Here is a 20,890-nt window from a genome sequence, read left to right on the forward strand (position 1 = left end):
CTCGTGTCAAAGAAAGGATGGGACAGAACCCGCATTTCATTTCTTCAATATGGGCCACTGTGTCCACAGGAAAAAATAACCCGACAATTTAAGGATTATCCTCTTCCTCTCCTTCCATCCACCCAACCTTGATTTCTTCATTCTTCCTCCTCCTGTTTACTTTCATCCTTCCTCCCATCTTCCTTCTTTCCTTTTTTACTTTCATCCTTCCTTCCATCTTCTTTTTACTTTCATCCTTCCTTCCATCTTTTTACTTTCATCCTTCTGTCTTTTACTTTCATCCTTCCTCCCATCTTCCCTTCCTTCCTTTTTTACTTTCATCCTTCCTCCCATCTTCCCTTCCTTCCTTCCTTCCTTTCATCCTTCCTTCCATCTTCCCTTCCTTCCTTCCTTCCTTTCATCCTTCCTCCCGTCTTCCCTTCCTTCCTTTTTTACTTTCATCCTTCCTCCCATCTTCCTTTCATCCTTCCTTTCATCCTTCCTCTCATCTTCCCTTCCTTCCTTTCATCCTTCCTCCCGTCCTCCCTTCCTTCCTTTTTTACTTTCATCCTTCCTCCCATCCTCTCCTTTCCTTATCTTCTATCTTATCCTACCCTATCCCTTTCCCATCTCCTCTCCTCTCCGCTATCCTGTCTTACCCTCCTCTAGGAAGGATGAAATCTGAATGACAAAACATTAAAATATCGTTTAAATTATTTTAAACAATGGAATTGTCACATTGTCCTGCCGCGAGTTGCCCCCCCGGTCAGCTGTCCCATTCCAGGCAAGGAAGGGACCCCCTCCCCACTTACTGGAGACGGAGAGGGTCCTGGGTTCGATTCTCCACTGACAGGAACTGCTTCAGAGATCAGGATGGTGCTGAAGTGACCCGAGAGCTGGCTCTCAAGGGGGGGAGGGTCTGGGGGGGGGCCCTGCATGAAGTTTGCTGCTGCTTTTCACGCCTTCCCTGCCCCTCCAAGCTTTCTCTCCAACCCCCCCCCCACCGTTCCTCTGCCCCCTTTGCTGTGTAACCTGATACCTGCCCTTAACCCGGGTCACTAACTCACCTCCGTTGTCTGTCTTGCCGCTTCCTTGTTGCCCAGACCGCTTGTCCGGGACCCCCTGGGAACCGGGGCCCAAAGATGGGGGGCAGCCCCCCCAAACCAGGGACCCTTGGAGGGGCCCCCCGCTGATTCCCGAGGGTCTCGACCTGGAGACTTGGGAAAGTGGCTCCGAAACGAGGAGGAGGAGGAAGGAGCGAGAGAAGCGGCGGGAGAGGAAGAAGGACGGGCACGAGAGGCCTCCCCATCCCAGGGGCCCCCCAGATGTGGAGGAGGAGGAGGAAGAGGAACCCCACGACAGAGCCCGCAGTCGCCCCAACTGGAGCCAGGACAAAACCCGGGGCCCCTTTCTGCTGGCTGTGGATGCAGAACCGCCGCGGGCCGGTCGGGGGACCAGGGATACGAAGAGGCCTCGGAGCCACGAGAGACCCCCAAGGACGCCCCCTCTTCCTTCTCCTACGGACCGGGAAGAGGAGTGGAGAAGCGGGCCCGGCGGCCGTGGGAAAGGGGAACGGGGCCCGACGCCCGACGGGCGAGAAAGGCAAGCGGACCGACGGTACGGCCGAAGCCCGTCCCCCAATCCGGACCGTGGTGGGCGGACGGAGGAGCGCGGTTCTCCGAGGCCCCCGGCCCATCCCCACCACTCGGACGCTGCCCTCCGGAATCGGCTCAGGAGGGAGGATGGAGAAAGGGAGCCCCGGGGGCCACGGGCCTCCCCCACCTCCCACAGCAGGGGGGGGGAAGCCAGGCGCCCCCGGAATCCAGGTAATGTTGTGGTGGGGGCTGTCTTTGGGCTGGATTTGGGGGGGGGGTCCTCCTGCCTTTCGCCTTTTCCCCCTTTGGGCCAAAAGCATTCCAGCTGCCAGTGGAGGAATCCTAAACCGTCCCAAGAAGGGAGGAACCCACTAAAATGGCCGGGGAGGAAGGTTGCGTAGAGTGCAACATTGTACCCTCCCCCCCCCCCCCCCCCCCCCCCCCCCCCCCCCCCCCCCCTCCCTTTCCTGGGGCTCCCCCGCCCCCCCCCCCGGCCCCCCCCCCTTCTTCCTTTCTTGGGCTTCCTCCCCCCCTCCCCCGCCCCGTCTTTTGGTTGGGGGGTTGTTCTCTTGGGTTCCTCTTTTCCTCCGCCCTTTTTCCCCCCCCCCCCTTTTTGGGGGGGGTGGGGTTTTCTTTTTCTCCTTCCCCTTTGTCCTTTGGGTTGGGGGCTCATAGAGCTGGCAGGGGAACTTGGAGGTCTTCCAGTCCACCCCTCTGCCCTCGATCATAGAAACCTATGGCTGAAAGGGACCCGTTGAGTCCAAGCAGCTGCCGGCTGGGGAATTCTGGGAGTTGAAGTCCACAAGTCTTCAAAGTGGCCACCATCTCGGTTTTCGGACCGAGCTCCGTAATTTAATGATCTGAGTTTAATAACGGGAAACAGCCCAGCTCAGGGAGCCCCGATTTCTTTTCTCTCCAGGGAGCAAAGCGGATCTTTTAGGGAGTTTGAAGTCCTCCGGGCTTAAAAGGGCCGAGGTTGGAGACCCCTGGATCAATGAGCCATGATATTCATGCTTTTTTTGTGGGGGCGGGGGGCATCTACCCAAGGAAGGAGAAGCCAACAGATGGTGCTCATCCGATCCTAAACTCAGCCAGGGGAAACCACCTGCCCTTCTCTTGTGCACCAACCGCTACCCTGACTGACCAGCAGCCCAGAGAAGACCCCTGGATAGACCTTGGGGGGCGGGAGGGAGGAATCAGGCCACGCCACCCACCCAAAAAACCCCCCTGCCAAACAGCGACGGAGCCCATCTGCTGAACAGGAGGCGTGAACAGCCCAGCTGCCTCCCCTTAGCAGCGTCTCTGGGGAAAGACGCGGAGGCGACACAGAGCGAGACAGCCCTTCCTGCGACATCCGCCTCCTTTGGCTGTGGGCCCGGGGAGAAGCCAGGCCTACAGGAAGAAGAAGAAGAGGGGGGCGGGCGGGGGGGACAGGGTCTATTTATAGGTCTGGGGGTGGAGGGGGGGGCACTGCAAATCCAACAGCCGTTGCAAACGGGGGGTTCGCATGAGTGGGCCAGATGGGACCCCCGTTGCACCCGAAGAGTTTGTCTCCAAAGGTTTCCTCGGAAGAAAGAGGGGAGGGAGGGGGCTGCCCCCCAGCCCCCACCCCCGTCTGGGACCCATGCCTGGCGCCTCTTTTCCCAGATTTGGAAAGGAGGAAAGTCTGCACGCTTTTTCCCCCACCCGAGGAGGGGACCAGCAGCCCACCCCCCCCTGAGTCTGGGATCGGATGAGCACCATCTGTTGGCCTCTCCTTTGTTGGATAGACGCCCCCCAAAACAAAGCATTAATATCAAGCCAAGCTTCAAAAACCTTGAAGGATTTATTAGGAGCGAACAGGTCGCCATGACCCTGGATGAAGCCGACTCTTGAGACACGTCATTCACTGTCACCCTTGAACAGTGGCGGGATTCCAAAAATTTTTTTACTACTGGTTGGGTGTGGGCGTGGCTTGGTGGGCGTGGCACGGGGAAGGATCTACTGCCAAATCCCCCTTCCTTCCCCACCCCACTAACCTGCTTTCCAGCTCCGTTCTCCTGGGCGGGGCAACCCAAGGAGACCCAGCCGATCAGCTGGGACTCAACGGGAGGCAGAGAAGAGATGGGGGTGGCTGGTTCTCCCAATTGCTCAAAATCTTTTGCTACTGGTTCCCCAGAACGGGTCAGAACCGGCTGAATCCCACCTCTGATCTATATCTACCTATCTGTCATTTCTATCTATTGTTAATGAATATCGTCTATCATCTATATTGTCTGTCCATCTACCTACCTAAATACCTACCTACCTACCTACCTTCTATGTATCATGTATATCAGTGGTAGGATTCAATTTTTTTTACTACCGGTTCTGTGGGCGTGGCTTGGTGGGAGTGGCTTGGTGGGCGTGGCATGGGGAAGGGTATACTGCAAAATCCCCCTTCCCTCCCCACCCCACTAACCTGCTTTCCAGCTCCGTTCTCCTGGGCAGGGCAACCCAAGGAGACCCAGCCGATCAGCTGGGACTCAACCGGAGGCAGAGAAGAGATCGGGGTTGGCGGGCCCAGTCAGAGGTGGGATTGGCCGGTTCTCCCAACATTTATGCTATGGGTGGTTCCCCAGAACGGGTCAGAACCGGCCGAATCCCACCTCTGATCTATATCTACCTATCTATCATTTCTATCTATTGTTAATGAATATCGTCTATCATCTATATTGTCTGTCCACCTATCTACCTAAATACCTACCTACCATCTATCATGTATATCAGTGGTGGGATTCAAATTTTTTTAGTACCGGTTCTGTGGGCGTGGTTTGGTGGGCGTGGCAGGGGAAGGTTACTGCAAAATCCCCCTTCCCTCCCCACCCCACTAACCTGCTTTCCAGCTCTGTTCTCCTAGGCAGGGCAACCCAAGGAGACCCAGCCGATCAGCTTGGACTCAACGGGAGGCGGAGAAGAGATCGGGGTTGGCGGGCCCAGTCAGAGGTGGGATTGGCCGGTTGTCCGAACAACTCAGAATTTACGCTATCGGTGGTTCCCCAGAACGGGTCAGAACCTGCTGTACCCCACCTCTGCCCTTGACTCTGGTCCATTTCCCCCCCAGCCCTCTTGGTGTAACGATGACTTATATTCTCCAACGAAACAGGTTCATGGCCGAGAGTCATCAATCACGTTCTCCAATTAGAGATTTGCAGGGGCAGAAATCCTGGTCGCTTAGTTATAATCTTTGCAAGATGTGGATGGGATGCCCTTTGCGGGTTCCAAACTGCCGCACTGCCCACCCCCCCACCCCCCTCAAAAATTTCTTTTCTTCCCCTTCTGTTCATGGCAACCCCAAAACAGGCATAGAAAGGATCGCTGAGTTGACACCTGGCTGGAAACGCCCTTCCTGTTTTTTTTTCAGGGACAAAACCCCGGGCGGGATCGAAAGAAGACTCTCGCGCCAGACCACGATTGGGGGCTTCCCAGGACCCCGAAGCCTACGATGCCGAGATTGCCTGGAAGTTGCAGGAGGAGGAGCTGCTGGTGAGCAGGGCCAAACTCTGCCATTACCAGAGGGGGGGGCAGGGGGTCTCGAGACAGCCCCCCCCAATTCTCCCATTTTCAGCCGCTTTGGGTGCCCTTCTTCTATCTTATCCATGGTTCATGGCAGAGATCAGAATAGGTAAGTAGGTACCTAGGTAGGTAGGTAGGTAGGTAGGTAGGTAGATATAGAGAGACAGACAGACAGACAGACAAAAGAGAGAGAGAGATGACAGACAGGGAAGGGAAGGAAGGAAGGAAGGAAGGAAGGAAGGAAGGAAGGAAAGAAAGAAAGAAAGAAAGAAAGAAAGGAAGGAAGGAAGGAAGGAAGGAAGGAAGGAAGGAAGGAAGGAAGGAAAGAAGGAAGGAAGGATTCTTTATTGTCCGAGTATGATTGGACACAGTGGCCAAGTGTGATTGGAATTTGTCTTAGCATCCCAGGGATGGGTGGGTGGGGGTCTTCTCTGGGAGTTGAGGGGGTCGGAGCGATGCAGGGCCTGATTGAAAGGGGAAAGGGTCTCTTTGGCCTCAAACCTAATTTTTCAGATATTGGAGATCAAAGGGAGATTCCCTCCCTCCCTCTCTCTCTCTCCCCGACATGAAATTATAATACATATTTTTTCTACTGTTTCCTAGTATGCTTTGATTGCTTATTGTACCCTCTGACTATCATTAAGTGTCGGACCTGATGATTCTTGACAAATGAATCTTTTCTTTTACGTACACTTAGAGCATTTGCACCAAGACAAATTCCTTGTGTGTCCAATCACAGTTGGCCAATAAAGAATTCTATTTCTATTCTATTCTATTCTATTCTGTTCTGTTCTGTTCTGTTCTATTCTCTGTATTTCTATTCTGTTCTATTCTATTCTCTGTTTATTCTATTCTGTTCTATTCTATTGTAATATTATATTCTCTAGTATATTCTCTATTCTATTCTTCTCTAATTCTCTTCTCTCTTCTCTTCTCTTCTCTCTTCTCTTATTCTATTCGATTCCCCTCTTCTTAATTCTGTTCCTGTTTGTATTCTATTCTATTCTATTCTATTCTATTCTATTCTATTCTATTCTATTCTATTCTATTCTATTCTTCATTCCAATATCTACTCTATTCTACTCTACTCTAATCTACTCTACTCTACTCTACTCTAGAAGTTAAAATGCAAAACTTCAAAAAAAAATACAGATGCATAAAAGATAAGGAAAGAAAGAAAATAATAATAAAGCAGACAATAGATTACACAAAAAAGTGCATTAAAAAACACAAACGTATAAACACACGTTGTCATCCCCCCAGAGTTGAATACCAGTGAATTTATTACACCCGTTTTAGTTTCACGCTCCTTGCAAAACGGGCCCCAAAGCAAATTTTTAAACTTCTAATTCTACTTGCCAATTATTAACCTGCCAGCTACCTACCCTATGGAGAACAAAATACTGAACAGGTAAAGCAACAGAGGAAACAAACGCCAGGAAAACGAGGACGAAGTCTCGAAACCGCCTGCTAACCCCTGCGTACAACTCCTAGGAAATTTACTACAGCTTCTTCTCTATCCTAAGTCAAGCGTGAAGGCCTGAACCCCGGTGCCTAGACTGGAAGGAAGGGTGGGGAAGGGGTGGTGTAGTCCCAAAGCAGAATTTTTTGGAGGTTGGACACCAAGGGGGTGGGGGGATTTTGGGTTGGGGGGAGCCAAAAGCGGAGGAAGTGGTGTTTGAAGCACCTCATCTGGGGAGGTGGGTTGTTTTATTTTTCAAGGCTTGTGGGGAAGAGTTGAGGCACATTTTGGAGGTCTGCAGGAAACAGTTTCCCGATCTTCTCGGTTTTAAATGTTCCCTTTTTTTTTTTGTCTTTGCTTGTTTAGGCCAGCCAGGTGGACCGGAGGGCGGCGCAAGTGGCTCAGGATGAGGTAGGTTGCCTGCCGGGACAGGTAAACGACAGGATCACCGAGAACGTGGAGGTCCCTTCATACCTTACTACAAAATAGAGTTGGAAGGGACATCTTGGCATCTTGTCCAAGATCCTCGAAACATAAGGGCTAGGGGTCTAGATTGAAGGGGATAGCAGAATAACAGAGTTGGAAGGGACTTTCAAGGTCTTCTAGTCCAGCCTCCTGCTTAAGCAGGAAACCCTATGCAATTTCAGACAAAACAGTTGCCCGGTCTCTTCTTAGAAGCCTCCAGTGTTGGAGGCAACGTCTGTTCCACGGGTGGATTGTCCTCCCAGTCAGGAAATTCCTCCTTAGTTCCAGGTTGCTTCTCTCCTGGATGAGTTTCCACCCTTTGCTCCTCGTCCTGCCTTCTTTGGTGCTTTGGAGAAGAGCTCGGTTCCCTCGTCTTCTTTGGGGCAGCCCCTCAAATACGGGAAGGCTGCTATCCTGTCCCGCCACCCCTCGTCCTTCTTTTCACCAGACTAGCTAGCCAAACCCAGTTCCTGCAACCGTTCATCGTATGTTTTACTCTCCAGCCCCCTAATCATCTCGGTTGCTCTTCTCTGCGCTCTTTCCAGGGTCTCCACCTCTTTTTTTTAACATCGTGGCAACCCCAAACTGGATGCAAATATTCCAGGGGTGGCCTTATTACCAAGGCCTTCTAAAGCGGCATCAACGCTTCGCCTGATGTCCGTGCTCTCCCTGTGTTGGGCCAGAAGCCTAGGATTGCCTTGGCTCTGCATTGGCTGCAGCAGCACACGGCCGGCTCAGGTTTAAGTTGTTGAGTGGATCCAGTTTCCCCATGGATGCGGCTTTGTCAGACGGTCATAAAAGGGGATCAACGTGACCCTGGGAGACACTGCCCACCGTCATAAATATGAGTCAGTTGCCAAATGCCTGAAGTTTGATCATACGATCGTGGGGATGCTTGCTGGTGTGGTTCTCCGGCAGCAGGTGGGGATGGCTGAGGTCTCGGAGAGCGAGGACTCGGATGAGGGCCCCTGTGTGGGATGCCGGGATGGGGCCGGGACCCTCAGAGAGCGGGGTGCGGCCTTCGGTGGTTGTGGAGGCTGGCAGCAGGGAGGAAGAGTGTTAGGGATCCACCCTAGCAGAATCTGCACGGCAGTCAGGCAGGCAGGCAAAATATGTGAGATAGACGTTTTTGTAGCTTACACTCAGTAAAACAGATACACTGTGCTAGTTAAATAGTTTATTCCAGTAAGAGTTATAGCATAGTCAAACAGTCCATATATCATTCACTAGTTCAGTCCGTCCGGGGATTATTCAGTTGCAAAGTCCAGTGTCGAAAAAGAGGTCAGTAAACTTACAAATATCAGTCCGGTAATATATCTCCTCGCAGTAGAGATATGAAGAAGTCAAACCTCCTTTCTTCCTTCGACGTTCAGCAACTCAGCAGCAGGGAACACGCAGTTAGCAAACCATCAATCCATCAAACCAGCAATCGACAGCAATCCAGCAGGTTCTCTTGCTCCCTCTTATGGCAGTTTCACAACCGCACCCAAAATTACATGCTTTGCAGTTTAAAGTGACACACACTTAAACTTACTATCATCGTTTATATATATTATTTTACCCAAACTACGTTCGGTAACCTTGTTATTCCTAACAAAGAGTCCCCCGAGGAGCCTGTGCCCAGCAGGGCTGCTTGAAGGAAACAGCAGCTGCAGCAGCACGGGCGACTCGGGAGTAAGGCTGCAAGGTGGTGGCCCCTCCCTTAAGGGACAAAAGCCAGCCCTCAGAGGTGGGATTCTTTGCAGGAAGCAAAGAAGTTTCCAGCCCTTCAAGTCTTGTGGAAATCCTGTCTATTCTGGTTTGTTTTGGGAGAGTTTTGGTTTTGGATATTTCCTGGTAATTTAATCTTGTGTTCTTGGCAGCCTTTCACAACCTGCTCTTATCTGGGACAATTAGTTTTAATGACTCTTTGCTGTGAATGAGCAGAATTCACAGAGACGCATTAAAAAGGTTTGCTTTTATGCATACTTTGTGTCTGTTTGATCTGAACGAGGCTTGGGTCAGAACACTTGCAGAGGTCATCGGTGTGAAAAAATGGCCGCACGTCAGGGTTTTTTTTTTCCCAGTATCGTCGTCACTTTGAGCGATCACTAAACAAACTGTTGTAACTCGAGGACCACAGGCAGGAAAAACCAGGTACAGAATGGATTGCGCTTGGCTCAACAGTAGCAGTTGGGGGGGATTGTGGCGACTAGGGAATTCTGGGAGTCGCAGTGCACCCCCCTTAAAAGCTGACCCAGTTGGAAAACCCTCAATAGGACGGACTCTATGATTAAGAGTAGAGGTCACATCTGCCAAAGAATCCGGGTGACTCGGTTTTTTAGGGTACAGCGCAGATGTGGTTTCTCTCATCTGCGGTCTTGGTGGAGACACCCAACCATTTAGGGAAGAAAAACCCAAAATGCTTGCGAATTACTCCAGGTGGGAGAATAAACGTGTCCGTCAAAAGGCCCCTGAGATTCGGTTTAAGCATTAAAAAGCCAAGGCAGGTGCCCCCCCAAATAATAATAATAATAATAATAATAATAATAATAATAATAATAATTGTTATTGTGATTATTGTGATTATTGTGATTATTGTGATTATTGTGATGGTGATTATTATTATTATTATTATTATTATTATTATTATTATTATTATTATTATCCTCCATTCTGGTGGCACCTGGAATCTTTACTTGCTACAATAGTTAAGTAAATCCCACAATGGGAGGGGAACCAATCAAGGAGAAACCCAACATGGAAATAAGGAGAAACGTCCTGCAAGAAAGAACAGTTGACCCGTCGTGGAACTTGATAGTGGGGGGCGGCGTGATAGCAGTGCTCCAATATCGGAGCGGGTGGCACAGGGAAGGGAGGGTCAAGCTCTCCTCCAGAGCCCCAGGACAAGGAGCAATGGATGGAAACTAAGCAAGGAGAGAAGCGATGAGGAGAAACCTCCTGCCAGGGAGGACAATTAACCAGTGGAACAGCCTGCCACCAGAACTTGTGGCTGTTCTATCACTGGAGGTTTTTAAGAAGAAACAGGAAAGCCACTTGTCTGGAATGAAACGGGGTCTCCTGGTTGAGCAGGGGGGTCAGACTAGAAGACCTCTGAAGTCCTTTTCAGCTCTATTCTGATTCTAATTCTGAAATGCTATGTAGGGCTTCCTGCCTGAGCAGGGGGTTGGACTGGAAGACCTCTAAGGTCCCTCCCAGCTCCTATTCTATTCAGCAGCTGCTCGAACTCAAAGGTCCCTTTCCAGCCCCTCTGTTTCTATGATCTTGGGCAGAGGGCTAGACTAGAGGTCCTCCAGAGTCCGGTCCTATTATTCTACGGATCTTGCGCAGCGGGGTGGGCTAGGAGACCTCCAAGGTCCCCTTCCAGCCCTGCCATCCCATCATAGCTCTTGGAAACCGAGAGAGCAGAGAGAGGGGAAGCCAAAAACGACAGTAACCATCGGTTTCTCGCAGGAAATCGCTCGCCTTCTGATGGCGGAGGAGAAGAAAGCGTACAAAAAGGCGAAGGAACGGGAGAAGAAGAGGCTGGACCCCGACTGGAAGGTGAGCAGTGATTCCTTTTGGGGATGGACCAGCTTCTTCTGCAAAGGGAGGGGAGGGGAAAAGGGGGAAGGGGAGGACTACTTTTATCCCCCCTACAAGAATTGACATTTTTTCAATAGAAGGAAATCTTTGTAGCTCAGGGTTGACCTTTGAGGTCCTGGGTGCTCTCGGGGCCGGGCACCCAGACATTTCATGACCCAACTAGGGAACGTCACCAGTGCTAGAAGGGGTGGGGTGTTTGCAGGGAGGTGGGGAAAGGAGGAAGAAGAGGGAAAGGGAAGATTGTGGGGGGTCTCGGAGCTTGGCGGGTTGCTTGCAAACGTTTCATGACCCAGCTAGGTAACAAGATCAGTGCGGAACGGGGGTGGTGGTGATGGTGAAGGAGGAAGACAAACTCTGGGGGTTTTGGGTGCTGTCTGAACTGGATCGCTTTCTTGCAGACATTTCATCACCCGCCTAGGTTACATCGCCAGTGCTGGGTGGGAGCGGCCTTGGCTTTTATGAACGACGAATTCGTAAACCACGATGAAATTATGCTTTCAGACCATCCCTTCTCGTATTTCGCATCATGTTTGGAGAGCAAGCCAAGATTTCAGCTTATTTGGGGTGGGGGCAGGTTGAGGCAGGCCGAGGTTAAGATCTTCCCTGGTTATATATCTTTTTTGTGTGTTTTTTAATCATCCTTCGGTTAAAGGGATAAAGGTTTGTAAGGCCCCAAACGTTCATCCAGGAGGTTAATCCCGCCAAACCGCCCCCCCCCCCAATCTCTAGTCCCAATTTAAGATTGGCCTTGGGCCCTACAATTCCCCCCCACCCCTTGCAATCATGGGATCCTCAATTCTTAAATATATGGTGGGCTGTTGTTTTTTTTCTCCATAAAACTGATGTCAGGGGGTAGAGATGGGAGAAGGCCGGAGAGAACAAGTCCATCTCTACTTCGGTCCCAAAGCTGAATATATATATATATATCCAAACCGAGGGTCTCCAAACTTGGCAAGTTTTAAAGCCTGGTGGACTTCAGCTCCCAGGATCCCTGAGCTAACATGCCCAGAGGAGGAATTCTGGGAGTTGAAGTCCACAAGCCTTCAAGTGGTCAAATTGGAAGACCACCCCCTGCTCCAAACCAATAAACTCCGAGATAAGCATTTCCTTGAAGGTCCGTTTTATTAGAGTTGCCATGTTGGCATATCTGGAAAAACCCAAATCTGAGTCTTCTGTGTTTTCCTTGCATCATTAAAAAATCAAAAATCCCTCCCCTGCGCCCACTAGTCCCATCAGATGGCCAAATCAAATCTCTCCCAACTGGAGCCTGTCAGGATTCCAGCAATCGCCCGAATTAAATCGTGATTCTCGAGCCAAACTTCAAAAAACTTCAAAAAGGATTTATTAGAAGCGACATACTGGCATGACCTGTGTGAAGTCACCTCTGGTATATGTCATTTACAGTAACTTGTGGCTTTTTCCCTCTTTCCCCCCCTGGGTGTGTCATAAACCAGATTCTCCAATTAAATATATTTGCAGGCAAAAGCTCCGGTAGCTTAGTTACAATCCTTTAAAGAGAAGAGTTGGCATGGACTTTTGCTTCCAAACTGCCGCACGGCTCTTCCAAATTTTCTTCCTTTCTCCTCTCCGCCCTTTTTTTTTAATGGCAACTACTAAAACAGGCCTCGGAATGTTTGATGAGCTGACAGAGCCATTCGTCCAGATATTCCTCTCCAGGTGTAGGGCAACTTGTCCTTGACTCTGAGAAAGAATGTTGTTGTGTCTGATCTTCCTCCTTTCTAAGAAATGCCCCCTGCCAGATTCCCAGGCCCTGAATATGGTAGCCTGGAAGCTTCCAAGTCCAACATGGCTTCCAAGGCCGACATTCCCCCTGCACTTCCACCCGCATCCACCACCCCTTTGCTCCGAAATCCTCCGGGCCTTAAATTAGGTGCGGAGTTCCTCGTCCTGCCCTCCGGTTGTGCCTTCGGAGACGTGCAACCGCCCCGCTTAACTTCTTCTCCTACGTCCAGCAGGATCCCGCTGAGTCGGTGTGCGGGCGGCCAAGGGAAGGACATGACCCTCACCGAGGCAGGAGCGAGAAGCCCACACGGTAAGCAATGCTCCCTGAACCTGGGTGGTTCCCTTGCAGACGTTTCACGACCCAGCTAGGCAACTTCATCAGTGCTAGAAGGAGGGTTTGCAAGGGAGGAGGAGGAGGAGGAAAAAGACTCTGTGCATCAGGAGGAAATTATGCCTTTTGCTGCTTGGTGGCTGGTCCTGTTTTCATGCCGGTAGCCCCTCCTGCTGGGAATACGGCTAGTCCTCAAATTACAACCCCAGTGGAGCCCAACATTTCCATTGCTAAGTGAGACAGTAGTTAAGTAAGTTTTGACAGATTTTACAACCTTTCTCAGCGCAGTTGGTAGGTGAGTCGCTGCTGTTCTTAAGTCAGTTACACAGTCGTTAAGTGAATCTGGCTGAATCCCCGCTGACTCTGCTTGTCAGAACGTCGCAAAAGGGGGAATCTCATGACACCTCCCCACCCCCAGGACACCGCAACCGTCATAAATGCGAATCAGTTGCCAAGCGGCTGCATGTTCACGTAACCGGGGAGATGCTACAACGGTCGTAAGGGTTAAAAAAAGGTCATAGGTCGCCTTATTCGGGGCCAGTGTAACATCACACGGCCCACTCAATGACCTGTTGTAAGCTGAGGACAAGTTTCCCGAATCAACAACTTGTTGTCGATGGTTGTGGTGCTAACCCGCTCCGCCTTCTCCCCGCCAGAGCTGCTCCCTCGTCGACCAAGGAGTTGGATCCCCCGCCTGGCCTTACCAATCAGCATAACATAGCCAAATCGGAGCCGGCTCATAAAGGTGAGACGTGGCCTCTTGTTTTATAGAGTAGAATACAGAATCTCCCATCATCCCTTGCGTTGGGGGTGGAGTCTGGGCCACTGAACAGAGCGGAGTGTTTTCCTGGCCGGATGCCCTTCCCGTCCCCAGGGCGGAGTTCTATTCAGCAGGTATATTCTCACGGTGCCCAGAGAGAGAGAGAGAAATAGGTGGCCCTACCTAGGACTGAACTCACAGCCTCTTGATGGTGAGGCGAGAGCTTCCCCTTTAGGCCACTAGACCGGAATAGAATATAGAATAAAATAAGAAATAGGATTCTTTCTTGGCCAAGCGTGATTGGACACACAAGGGATTTGTCTTTTGGTGCAAAGTCTCACAGGGTCCATACAAGCCACAGAGTGATAAATCGTTAGGTACAATCACAAGACCATCGAGTGCAACCAACCGAGTGATCTGAAAGCTTGAACTGCGGCGACCGGAGCCAAGTTTATGAAAACAGACGCGTCCAAGTAACTCCTTCCGTCAAAGTGAGACTATTTGCTAAGGCGGAGAGGGTGGAAAGAAGCCATTTTCGCCACGCAGCCTGCAAGGGGTTCCTGCTCCAAGTGCAAAGCAATGTGTAGATGAAGGTTCAGTCCTCAAAGTGTAATAAACTTTGGCCCGGTTGCCATGATTTAATCGTTCAGATCAAGGCTCTTCAAAGTCGGCCGCTTTAAGTTAAGACTGGTGGACTTCAACTCCCAGAATTCCTGGAGCTACCATGACTGGAGGAGGAGGAGGAGGAATTCTGGGAGTTGAAGTCCACCAGTCTCAAAGCGGCCCAGTTTGAAGACCCCTGTTTTAGGTGGATGGAAACCGATCAAGGAGAGAAAAAACCTGGAATTAAGGAGAAACTTTCTAACAGGGAGGACAATGAACCGGTGGAACTGCTTGCCACCAGAAGTTGTGGCTGCTCCCAACACTGGAGGTTTTCAAGAAGAGATTGGACAGACATTTGTCTGGATTGGGGTCGGGTCTTCTGCTTGAGCAGGGGGTTGGGTTAGAAGACCTTCAAAGGTCCCTTCCAACTCTTGTTATTCTGGATGTGCAAAGGCCTGGATGGCTGCCTTCATTTATATATCAACAAAGTGACGGTCATAAGACAGGAGTAGGTAATGGGAAAGAGGAGAAGGATAGTAGTGATACAGCCCTACTCCATGAGTAAACATCCGTAGGCCTAAGAAAGTGCTGTGGGAATTATGTAAAGTGATGGCAGGAAAGAAAAAAATTGTCCTTCTGTCTAGTTCAGGGGTGTCCAACCTTGGCAACTTTAAGACTTGTGGACTTCAACTCCCAGAATTCCTCAGCCAGCTTTGCTGGCTGAGGAATTCTGGGAGTTGAAGTCCACAAGTCTTAAAGTTGCCAAGGTTGGACACCCCTGGTCTAGTTGTTTTGGCCTGCAGTGATTTATAGCGCCGTCTGGAGGGAAGAAGTTGGAATCGTTGATGTCCAGGATGTGACGGGTCTACGGATATTTTCTCTGCCCCTTTCTGACCCCCGGAATATATATAAAGTCCTCAATGCAAGGCAGGCTAGTTGCAGTTAGGAAAAGGATGCTCCAATTTTAAAACTTGCACCTAAAAAAGAGGTTGAGACTTTGGAAAAAGGGCCGAGAAGAGCAACTAAGATGGTCAAAGAGCCGGAGACAAAAACGTACGAAGAACGGTTGCGGGATTTCGGTTTGGCTAGTCTCGAGAAAAGAAGAATTAGGGGTGCCATAATAGCAGTATTTAAGTGTTTGAGGGGCTGCCCCAAAGAAGAGGAGGGGGTCAAATTATTCTCCAAAGCACCGGAGGGCAGGACAAGAAATCAGGGTTGGAAACTAACCAAGGAAAGAAACAACTTGGAATTAAGGAGAAACTTCCTAACAGTTCAAACCATTAACCAACGGAACAGCTTCCCACAAGAGATTGCTCCAACACTGGCAGCTTTTAAGAAGAGTCTAAGACAGTCATCTAAAATGCGATAGGTTTCAAAATGGAAGACGAAATTGTAAAAGAAACAACGATAGTCCGGGCGAAAAATCTGGGATATAATATTTGAATTAGAATACCGGGAAAAAATGTAGGGAATAATTATAAACTAACACTATCAGCAGTGTATAAAGAAAACATATACAAAATGGAGTATTTACCCCTCTGCCAGATTGGCAAAGATGTTCCCAACCAGGAGTCCATACTGCTGGAAATGTAAAAACAAACAGGTCACCTTCTTCCATATGTGGTGACCATGCTCGGAAGCTAAAAATTATTGGGAGTAAAATTCATAAGTGGATAGAGGAAATAACGGGGGGAAAAAAAGTCAAATTCCATACTGTGCATACCAGGCAGGTGTATATATTATTTTACATTTACTAACTGCGTCCAGGATTGTGTATGTACAGTACCGGAAACAGGAAAATATACCACCTGAGGGGACGGTGTTAAGAAAGATTCTGGACTGCGTGGAGGTGGACAGGCTGACCTCAAGAGTTAAAAGATAGAAATGAAATGGAGTTTTATTTAGTCTGGGACGCCTGGTATAGCTGGTTAGACTGGTTAACACGGTAACCGATATATGAATTTGAATGTTGACGATGTTGTAACATTGTTGGAAATGTCAATCTGTTTTTAAATGGTTGGAAAATGCTTCATAAAATTTAATTACAACATAAAATAAAATGGCAATAGGTTCTCCTGCTTGAGCAGGGGGCTGGACTAGAAGACCTCCAAGGTCCCTTCCAGCTCTTTTCTGATTCTAAATCCTAAAAGGTGTCTTTCCTGATTTGATTTTTTCTTTTTCTTTTCTGTTTTCTTTGCCTACAGGTCACCCCTACAAGCAGTAGGAGGAAAAACCTCCCTAGTGTATTTTTTATTTTTTTCCATAGATAACTGACTTTCCATGTAGCCGGCTTTATCGCACCTCTTCCAAGCGCTCTCCTGGCTCCCCTTCGCCTCCACGGAGACCATCCTCCCCAGCAGGAGAACGTCCACAAACCGTGCCTCTTCTTCCTTCAGCCTGTTGTAGGGCGATGCTCTCCTCGTCTCTGACCTCTCTTTCTCTCTCTCTCTCTCTCTCTCTCTCTCTCTGCCAGGCTGGGCACTTAAAGTCCAGCCTTCGGGGCCATTTTCACCCCAAGAATCTCTTTTTCGAGCTTCCAAGACCCGGCTTGGCGTCCCGTCGTTTTCCATCGGCCGAGCACAAGGGTAGGATGTGACCCGATGGGACAGCAGGTCAGGGCGGATGAATGAGACAGCCGGGAAGGGGGTAGCCTTCACTGTCATGCCGCTTCCCTGGGAGAGGTGGTCAGGTGGCTGGGACCAAGCCAGAGGCGGGTTCTGTGGTCAGAACGGCTCCGTCTTTCTTCTGGAGTGGACCAACCTCAACCTTCTGGAGATGTTTCTCCTCCCCCCGCAAGCGTATGTCTTTCTTTCTTTCTCCTGCAATTCTGAGCACTAGTTCTTCTCTCGAGAGAGAGAGGAGAGGGAGAGAGAGACATATCCGTGTCCTTTTCTGGGAAAGAAAAATGGGATTTTTCCCCCCTGTTCCTCCCTCCACCCACTCCAGGAAACACCGGGTCGTTTTAGGATGGACCCAACAGTTTTGTACATTTTTAGGTTTTAGCCCTTTCTTTGTTTTCCCAACTTTTCCTGAAGGACAGAAGAAGTCCTGCCTGAATCAACCCGAGATGACTTCTTCAGTGGTTTTTCGTTTTGTTTTGTTTTTAAATTTCCATCAACTCTCAAATACATTTCATCAGAAACACCATTTGGGATCAATAATGGATTACTCAGGTCCGTTTCGTTTGGTTTTGTTTTAAGCTTAGCTTTGAACAGAGAAGGAGCACCGAATTAAAACCTTTCACCCTTAAAATGCTGCAAATGAGGTCAGGGAGGCTCTCAGCCAATTTTTCTCCCCCTTTAAAGGCTTCATCTGGCACCCTGAATTTGGGCTGTTCGGGTTTAAGAATCTTTTACGGGTCTTGCAACAAAAAACAAAACAAAACAGGGTGTTGTGAATGCTGGATTCAGACAGCAGGTTTAAGCCACAAGGGAAGGGGGAAAGTAAGGTTAAAAAAAATAACCCAGTTCAGTAAATTTGGGTCAGTGCAGCTGTGGATTTTTATTTTTATTTTTTACTGACCTGGTTAAAAGTGATGTGTGAATGTAAAAGCCATGGATGAGCGTTGCCAGATCAGTGTATCTCAATTTGAACCACCGGAAGGTGAGCGGACTTCAACTCCCAGAATTCCCCGGTGGTTCAAATTGAGATACAGTGGCCTAAATAGAATAAATAAATCTTAATAAATCTTATGGGGCGGACATCCGATTCCAGTATTTTTGAAATATTACAGCAAAAGGAAGCTTTTTTCTTTTCTTTTCTTGTTAAAGTATACTTAAGGAGAGCATCCGTAATTCTTGAAATTTTTAGCATTTGAAATGCGTTTGTAAGGAGGAATCAAACGCGGAAGCTGTCCTGGGAAATGAGGAATATCACACGCAGATCGAAAGTGCCTTCAACATTTTTTTTTTCCTCCCTCGGGAAAGCTCACCAGCTCTGTTGGACGGTGTGAGCCACACAAGGTTGTGTTGTTTTGTGTTGTTTTGAGGGTGGGGGAGCCAGGCGAGGACAACGGCTTGCAATGTCGCTGGTGTGTTTATTGCCACTCTTCTCTCTCTGCTGCTGCTGGGGGTGGTGGTGGTGGTGGAAAAACTTTAAATTAAATTAAAATCTCCAGGCTAAATTTGTAAGAGCTCCTGCCTTGCCTAGATTTCGCTGCCGACCTCCAGCTCCTGAAATATTATATGTTATTTTTAATTTTTTTTTGGTTCCTGTACTAATTTTTAAATGCCTTGTCTTGGGACCACACCATGCTGAAGATGTCCGATGTATTTCCTGATTTTGTGTTCGGTTTGATGTTTCTGTCGTATCCACTGGTTTCCTTTTTTTTGTACATAGTTTTATTTCGATATGATCTCTGTGACCCTCCCAAGAATGTTTTGTTCTCTCCGATGGCCAGGTTGAGTGTTTTTCTCTGTCTGCCCTTCGTCGGTGCTGCTTATGTCCCATCAAAAGTATTAACGAACGATCAGAAGTCACAGATAGCAGATAATCAAGAGTGGGAAGGGACCTTGTAGGTCATCTAGTCCAACCCCCCCCACCCCCACCCAAGCAGGAGACCCTACACCATTTCTGACAAATGGCAGTCCCATCTCTTAGAGAGGTTCATGCATTCAAAGCTTCCCTACACGGTGGAGAGACTGAGTTAGATTAGATTAACAAGAGTGGGAAGGGACCTTGTAGGTCATCTAGTCCAACCCCCACCCAAGCAGAAGACCCTACACCATTTCTGACAAATGGCAGTCCCATCTCTTAGAGAGGTTTGTGCATTCAAAGCTTCCCTACACGGTGGAGAGACTGAGTTAGATTAGATTAACAAGAGTCGGAAGGGACCTTGTAGGTCATCTAGTCCAACCCCCACCCAAGCAGGAGACCCTACACCATTTCTGACAAATGGCAGTCCCATCTCTTAGAGAGGTTCGTGCATTCAAAGCTTCCCTACACGGTGGAGAGACTGAGTTAGATTAGATTAACAAGAGTCGGAAGGGACCTTGTAGGTCATCTAGTCCAACCCCCACCCAAGCAGGAGACCCTACACCATTTCTGACAAATGGCAGTCCCATCTCTTAGAGAGGTTCGTGCATTCAAAGCTTCCCTACATGGTGGAGAGACTGAGTTAGATTAGATTAACAAGAGTCGGAAGGGACCTTGTAGGTCATCTAGTCCAACCCCCAGAGAGATGTTCAGGAATTAGAGAGGAAGCGGGAACGTTTAAATAATGTTCCAGTGGGCTGGGAAGACCATTCAAGACAAGAGTGGGGTATAGCAGCCAGGGTTTTAAATTTAACTCCTAAATTTGGGGATATTTGTAGCTCAGGGATGAACGGTGAGGGCCTTGGGGCTCTCTGACATCGACAGTTTTCTTGCAGACCTTTCATGACCCAAGTAGAGAACATCATCAGTGCTAGAAGGGAGTGGGGGGGGTTGTGGAGAGGAGGAAGACATGGAATATGGGTTCCTTGGTGCTCTCTGGGCTTGGTGGTTTTCTTGCAGATGTTTCATGACCCAACTAGGGAACATCATCAGTGCTAGAAGGGTGAGGGGTTTGCAAAGAGGAGGAAGAGAAGGACTGTGGGATCCTCGGTTCTCCAAAGTTGGTGGGTTTTTTGCAGACGTTTCATGACCCAAGTAGGGAACATCATCAGTGCTAGAAGTGAATAGGATTTGCAGGGAGGAGGAGGAAGAAGAGGGAGGAGGAGGACGATAAATGTGGGATCCTTGGGGCTCACTGAAGTTTAGTTTATTGTCACTGCACCTCATACAATGGAGTTAAACACCATCTTCAGTGCACATCGTGACCATGAAAATTAACACAAACACACATCCTTCACCCTCCACACATTGGATTGAAAACCCCTGACGCTGCACCACACAGTAGAATTCAACAGAGCTTTTGTTGGGGTTTTTCTTGCAGACGTTTCACGACCCAACTAGGGAACATCATCAGTGAATAAGCAGGGATTGAGAGCAGGCAAAGAGAAAACAAGGAACTACCAAGAAGTCGGGGGGTGGGGGCGACCCCACACGCACACTTAACGTGGGCCAGGCCACGGTATATAAAGAGGAAGCGAGTCACTCTCACTAACGCTTTTCTCATCCAGGAAGCTCCTTCAGTTGTAACTTAGAACCGAAGAAGCTTCTCGGATGAGAAGCGAAATGTTTTCAAAGGGGGGAAAAAACAACAAGAAAGTCCAGTTGCTTTTTTTGGGAGCATCTTTGGGGCGCCTGTTGCTGTGGGTCTGTGAGGTTTTGAAGATGGCAAACCACAAGCAATAAATCCTACTTTTGAGATCAGGTTTATTTCACGAGCAGCTTGGAACATGGAACAGCCGTCATAACACGATTTCTATCAAATAACTCCTTGCAATGAGGTCCAGTGACGTGGCTGAGTCCGGCAAGGAGTAGCCGTGGCCAGTGGCCCTGAACACACCCCAAGGCCGCCTTTTTATACTTTTCTGCATGCATCTCACAACTTCTCTGTTTTTTCTTACTGACATGCAGTCTCCACATATATACCCGTGTGCATCTATCTATCTATCTATCTATCTATCTATCTATCTATCTATCTATCCATCCATCCATCCATCCACCCACCCACCCACCCACCCACCCACCCATCCATCCATCCATCGTCTATACTTTCTGTTCCCTATTTTTTTTCCCAAAAAGTTTTTAATTTTTACACATCTCTGCGTAGGCAACGTGGTTCCAGATTATAACACTTGTGCATAATCGTAATTTCCTGTCCACCAATCTTACATGATGTCATTTCATATCATTATCCATTTCACTCATCTTTAAAAAAAAATTTCCATTTCATATTTCAATTCATT

The 20,890-nt window shown here is 48.9% G+C and overlaps 1 protein-coding gene and 1 long non-coding RNA gene across 5 annotated transcripts in view; both read left to right on the forward strand.

Moving 5' to 3' along the window:
- Window positions 1–18,449, forward strand: part of CCDC50 (coiled-coil domain containing 50) — a 43,191-nt gene extending 24,742 nt beyond the window's left edge. The window contains exons 6-12 of one of the 4 annotated variants that reach the window (XM_087933744.1): window positions 1,083–1,805; window positions 4,957–5,078; window positions 6,937–6,981; window positions 10,489–10,578; window positions 12,594–12,673; window positions 13,351–13,439; window positions 16,262–18,449. In XM_087933744.1, the coding sequence (XP_087789870.1) occupies window positions 1,083–1,805; window positions 4,957–5,078; window positions 6,937–6,981; window positions 10,489–10,578; window positions 12,594–12,673; window positions 13,351–13,439; window positions 16,262–16,281 (1,169 nt within the window). In that variant the 3' untranslated portion in view covers window positions 16,282–18,449. The remainder of the gene's footprint in view (window positions 1–1,082; window positions 1,806–4,956; window positions 5,079–6,936; window positions 6,982–10,488; window positions 10,579–12,593; window positions 12,674–13,350; window positions 13,440–16,261) is intronic. The other 3 variants (XM_087933745.1, XM_087933746.1, XM_087933747.1) reach the window with 3 other exon arrangements.
- Window positions 18,450–18,937: 488 nt separating this feature from the next.
- Window positions 18,938–20,579, forward strand: LOC148125953 (uncharacterized). Its single transcript, XR_015743662.1, has 3 exons — window positions 18,938–19,035; window positions 19,194–19,442; window positions 19,687–20,579. It is a non-coding gene; the product is annotated as an uncharacterized LOC148125953 (long non-coding RNA).
- The last annotated feature ends 311 nt before the right edge of the window (window positions 20,580–20,890 follow it).

Source organism: Pseudonaja textilis, chromosome 4 (assembly GCF_049901715.1).
Source record: "Pseudonaja textilis isolate UNSWEBS1 chromosome 4, rPseTex1.2, whole genome shotgun sequence".
NCBI classification, from domain to species: Eukaryota; Metazoa; Chordata; class Lepidosauria; order Squamata; family Elapidae; genus Pseudonaja; species Pseudonaja textilis.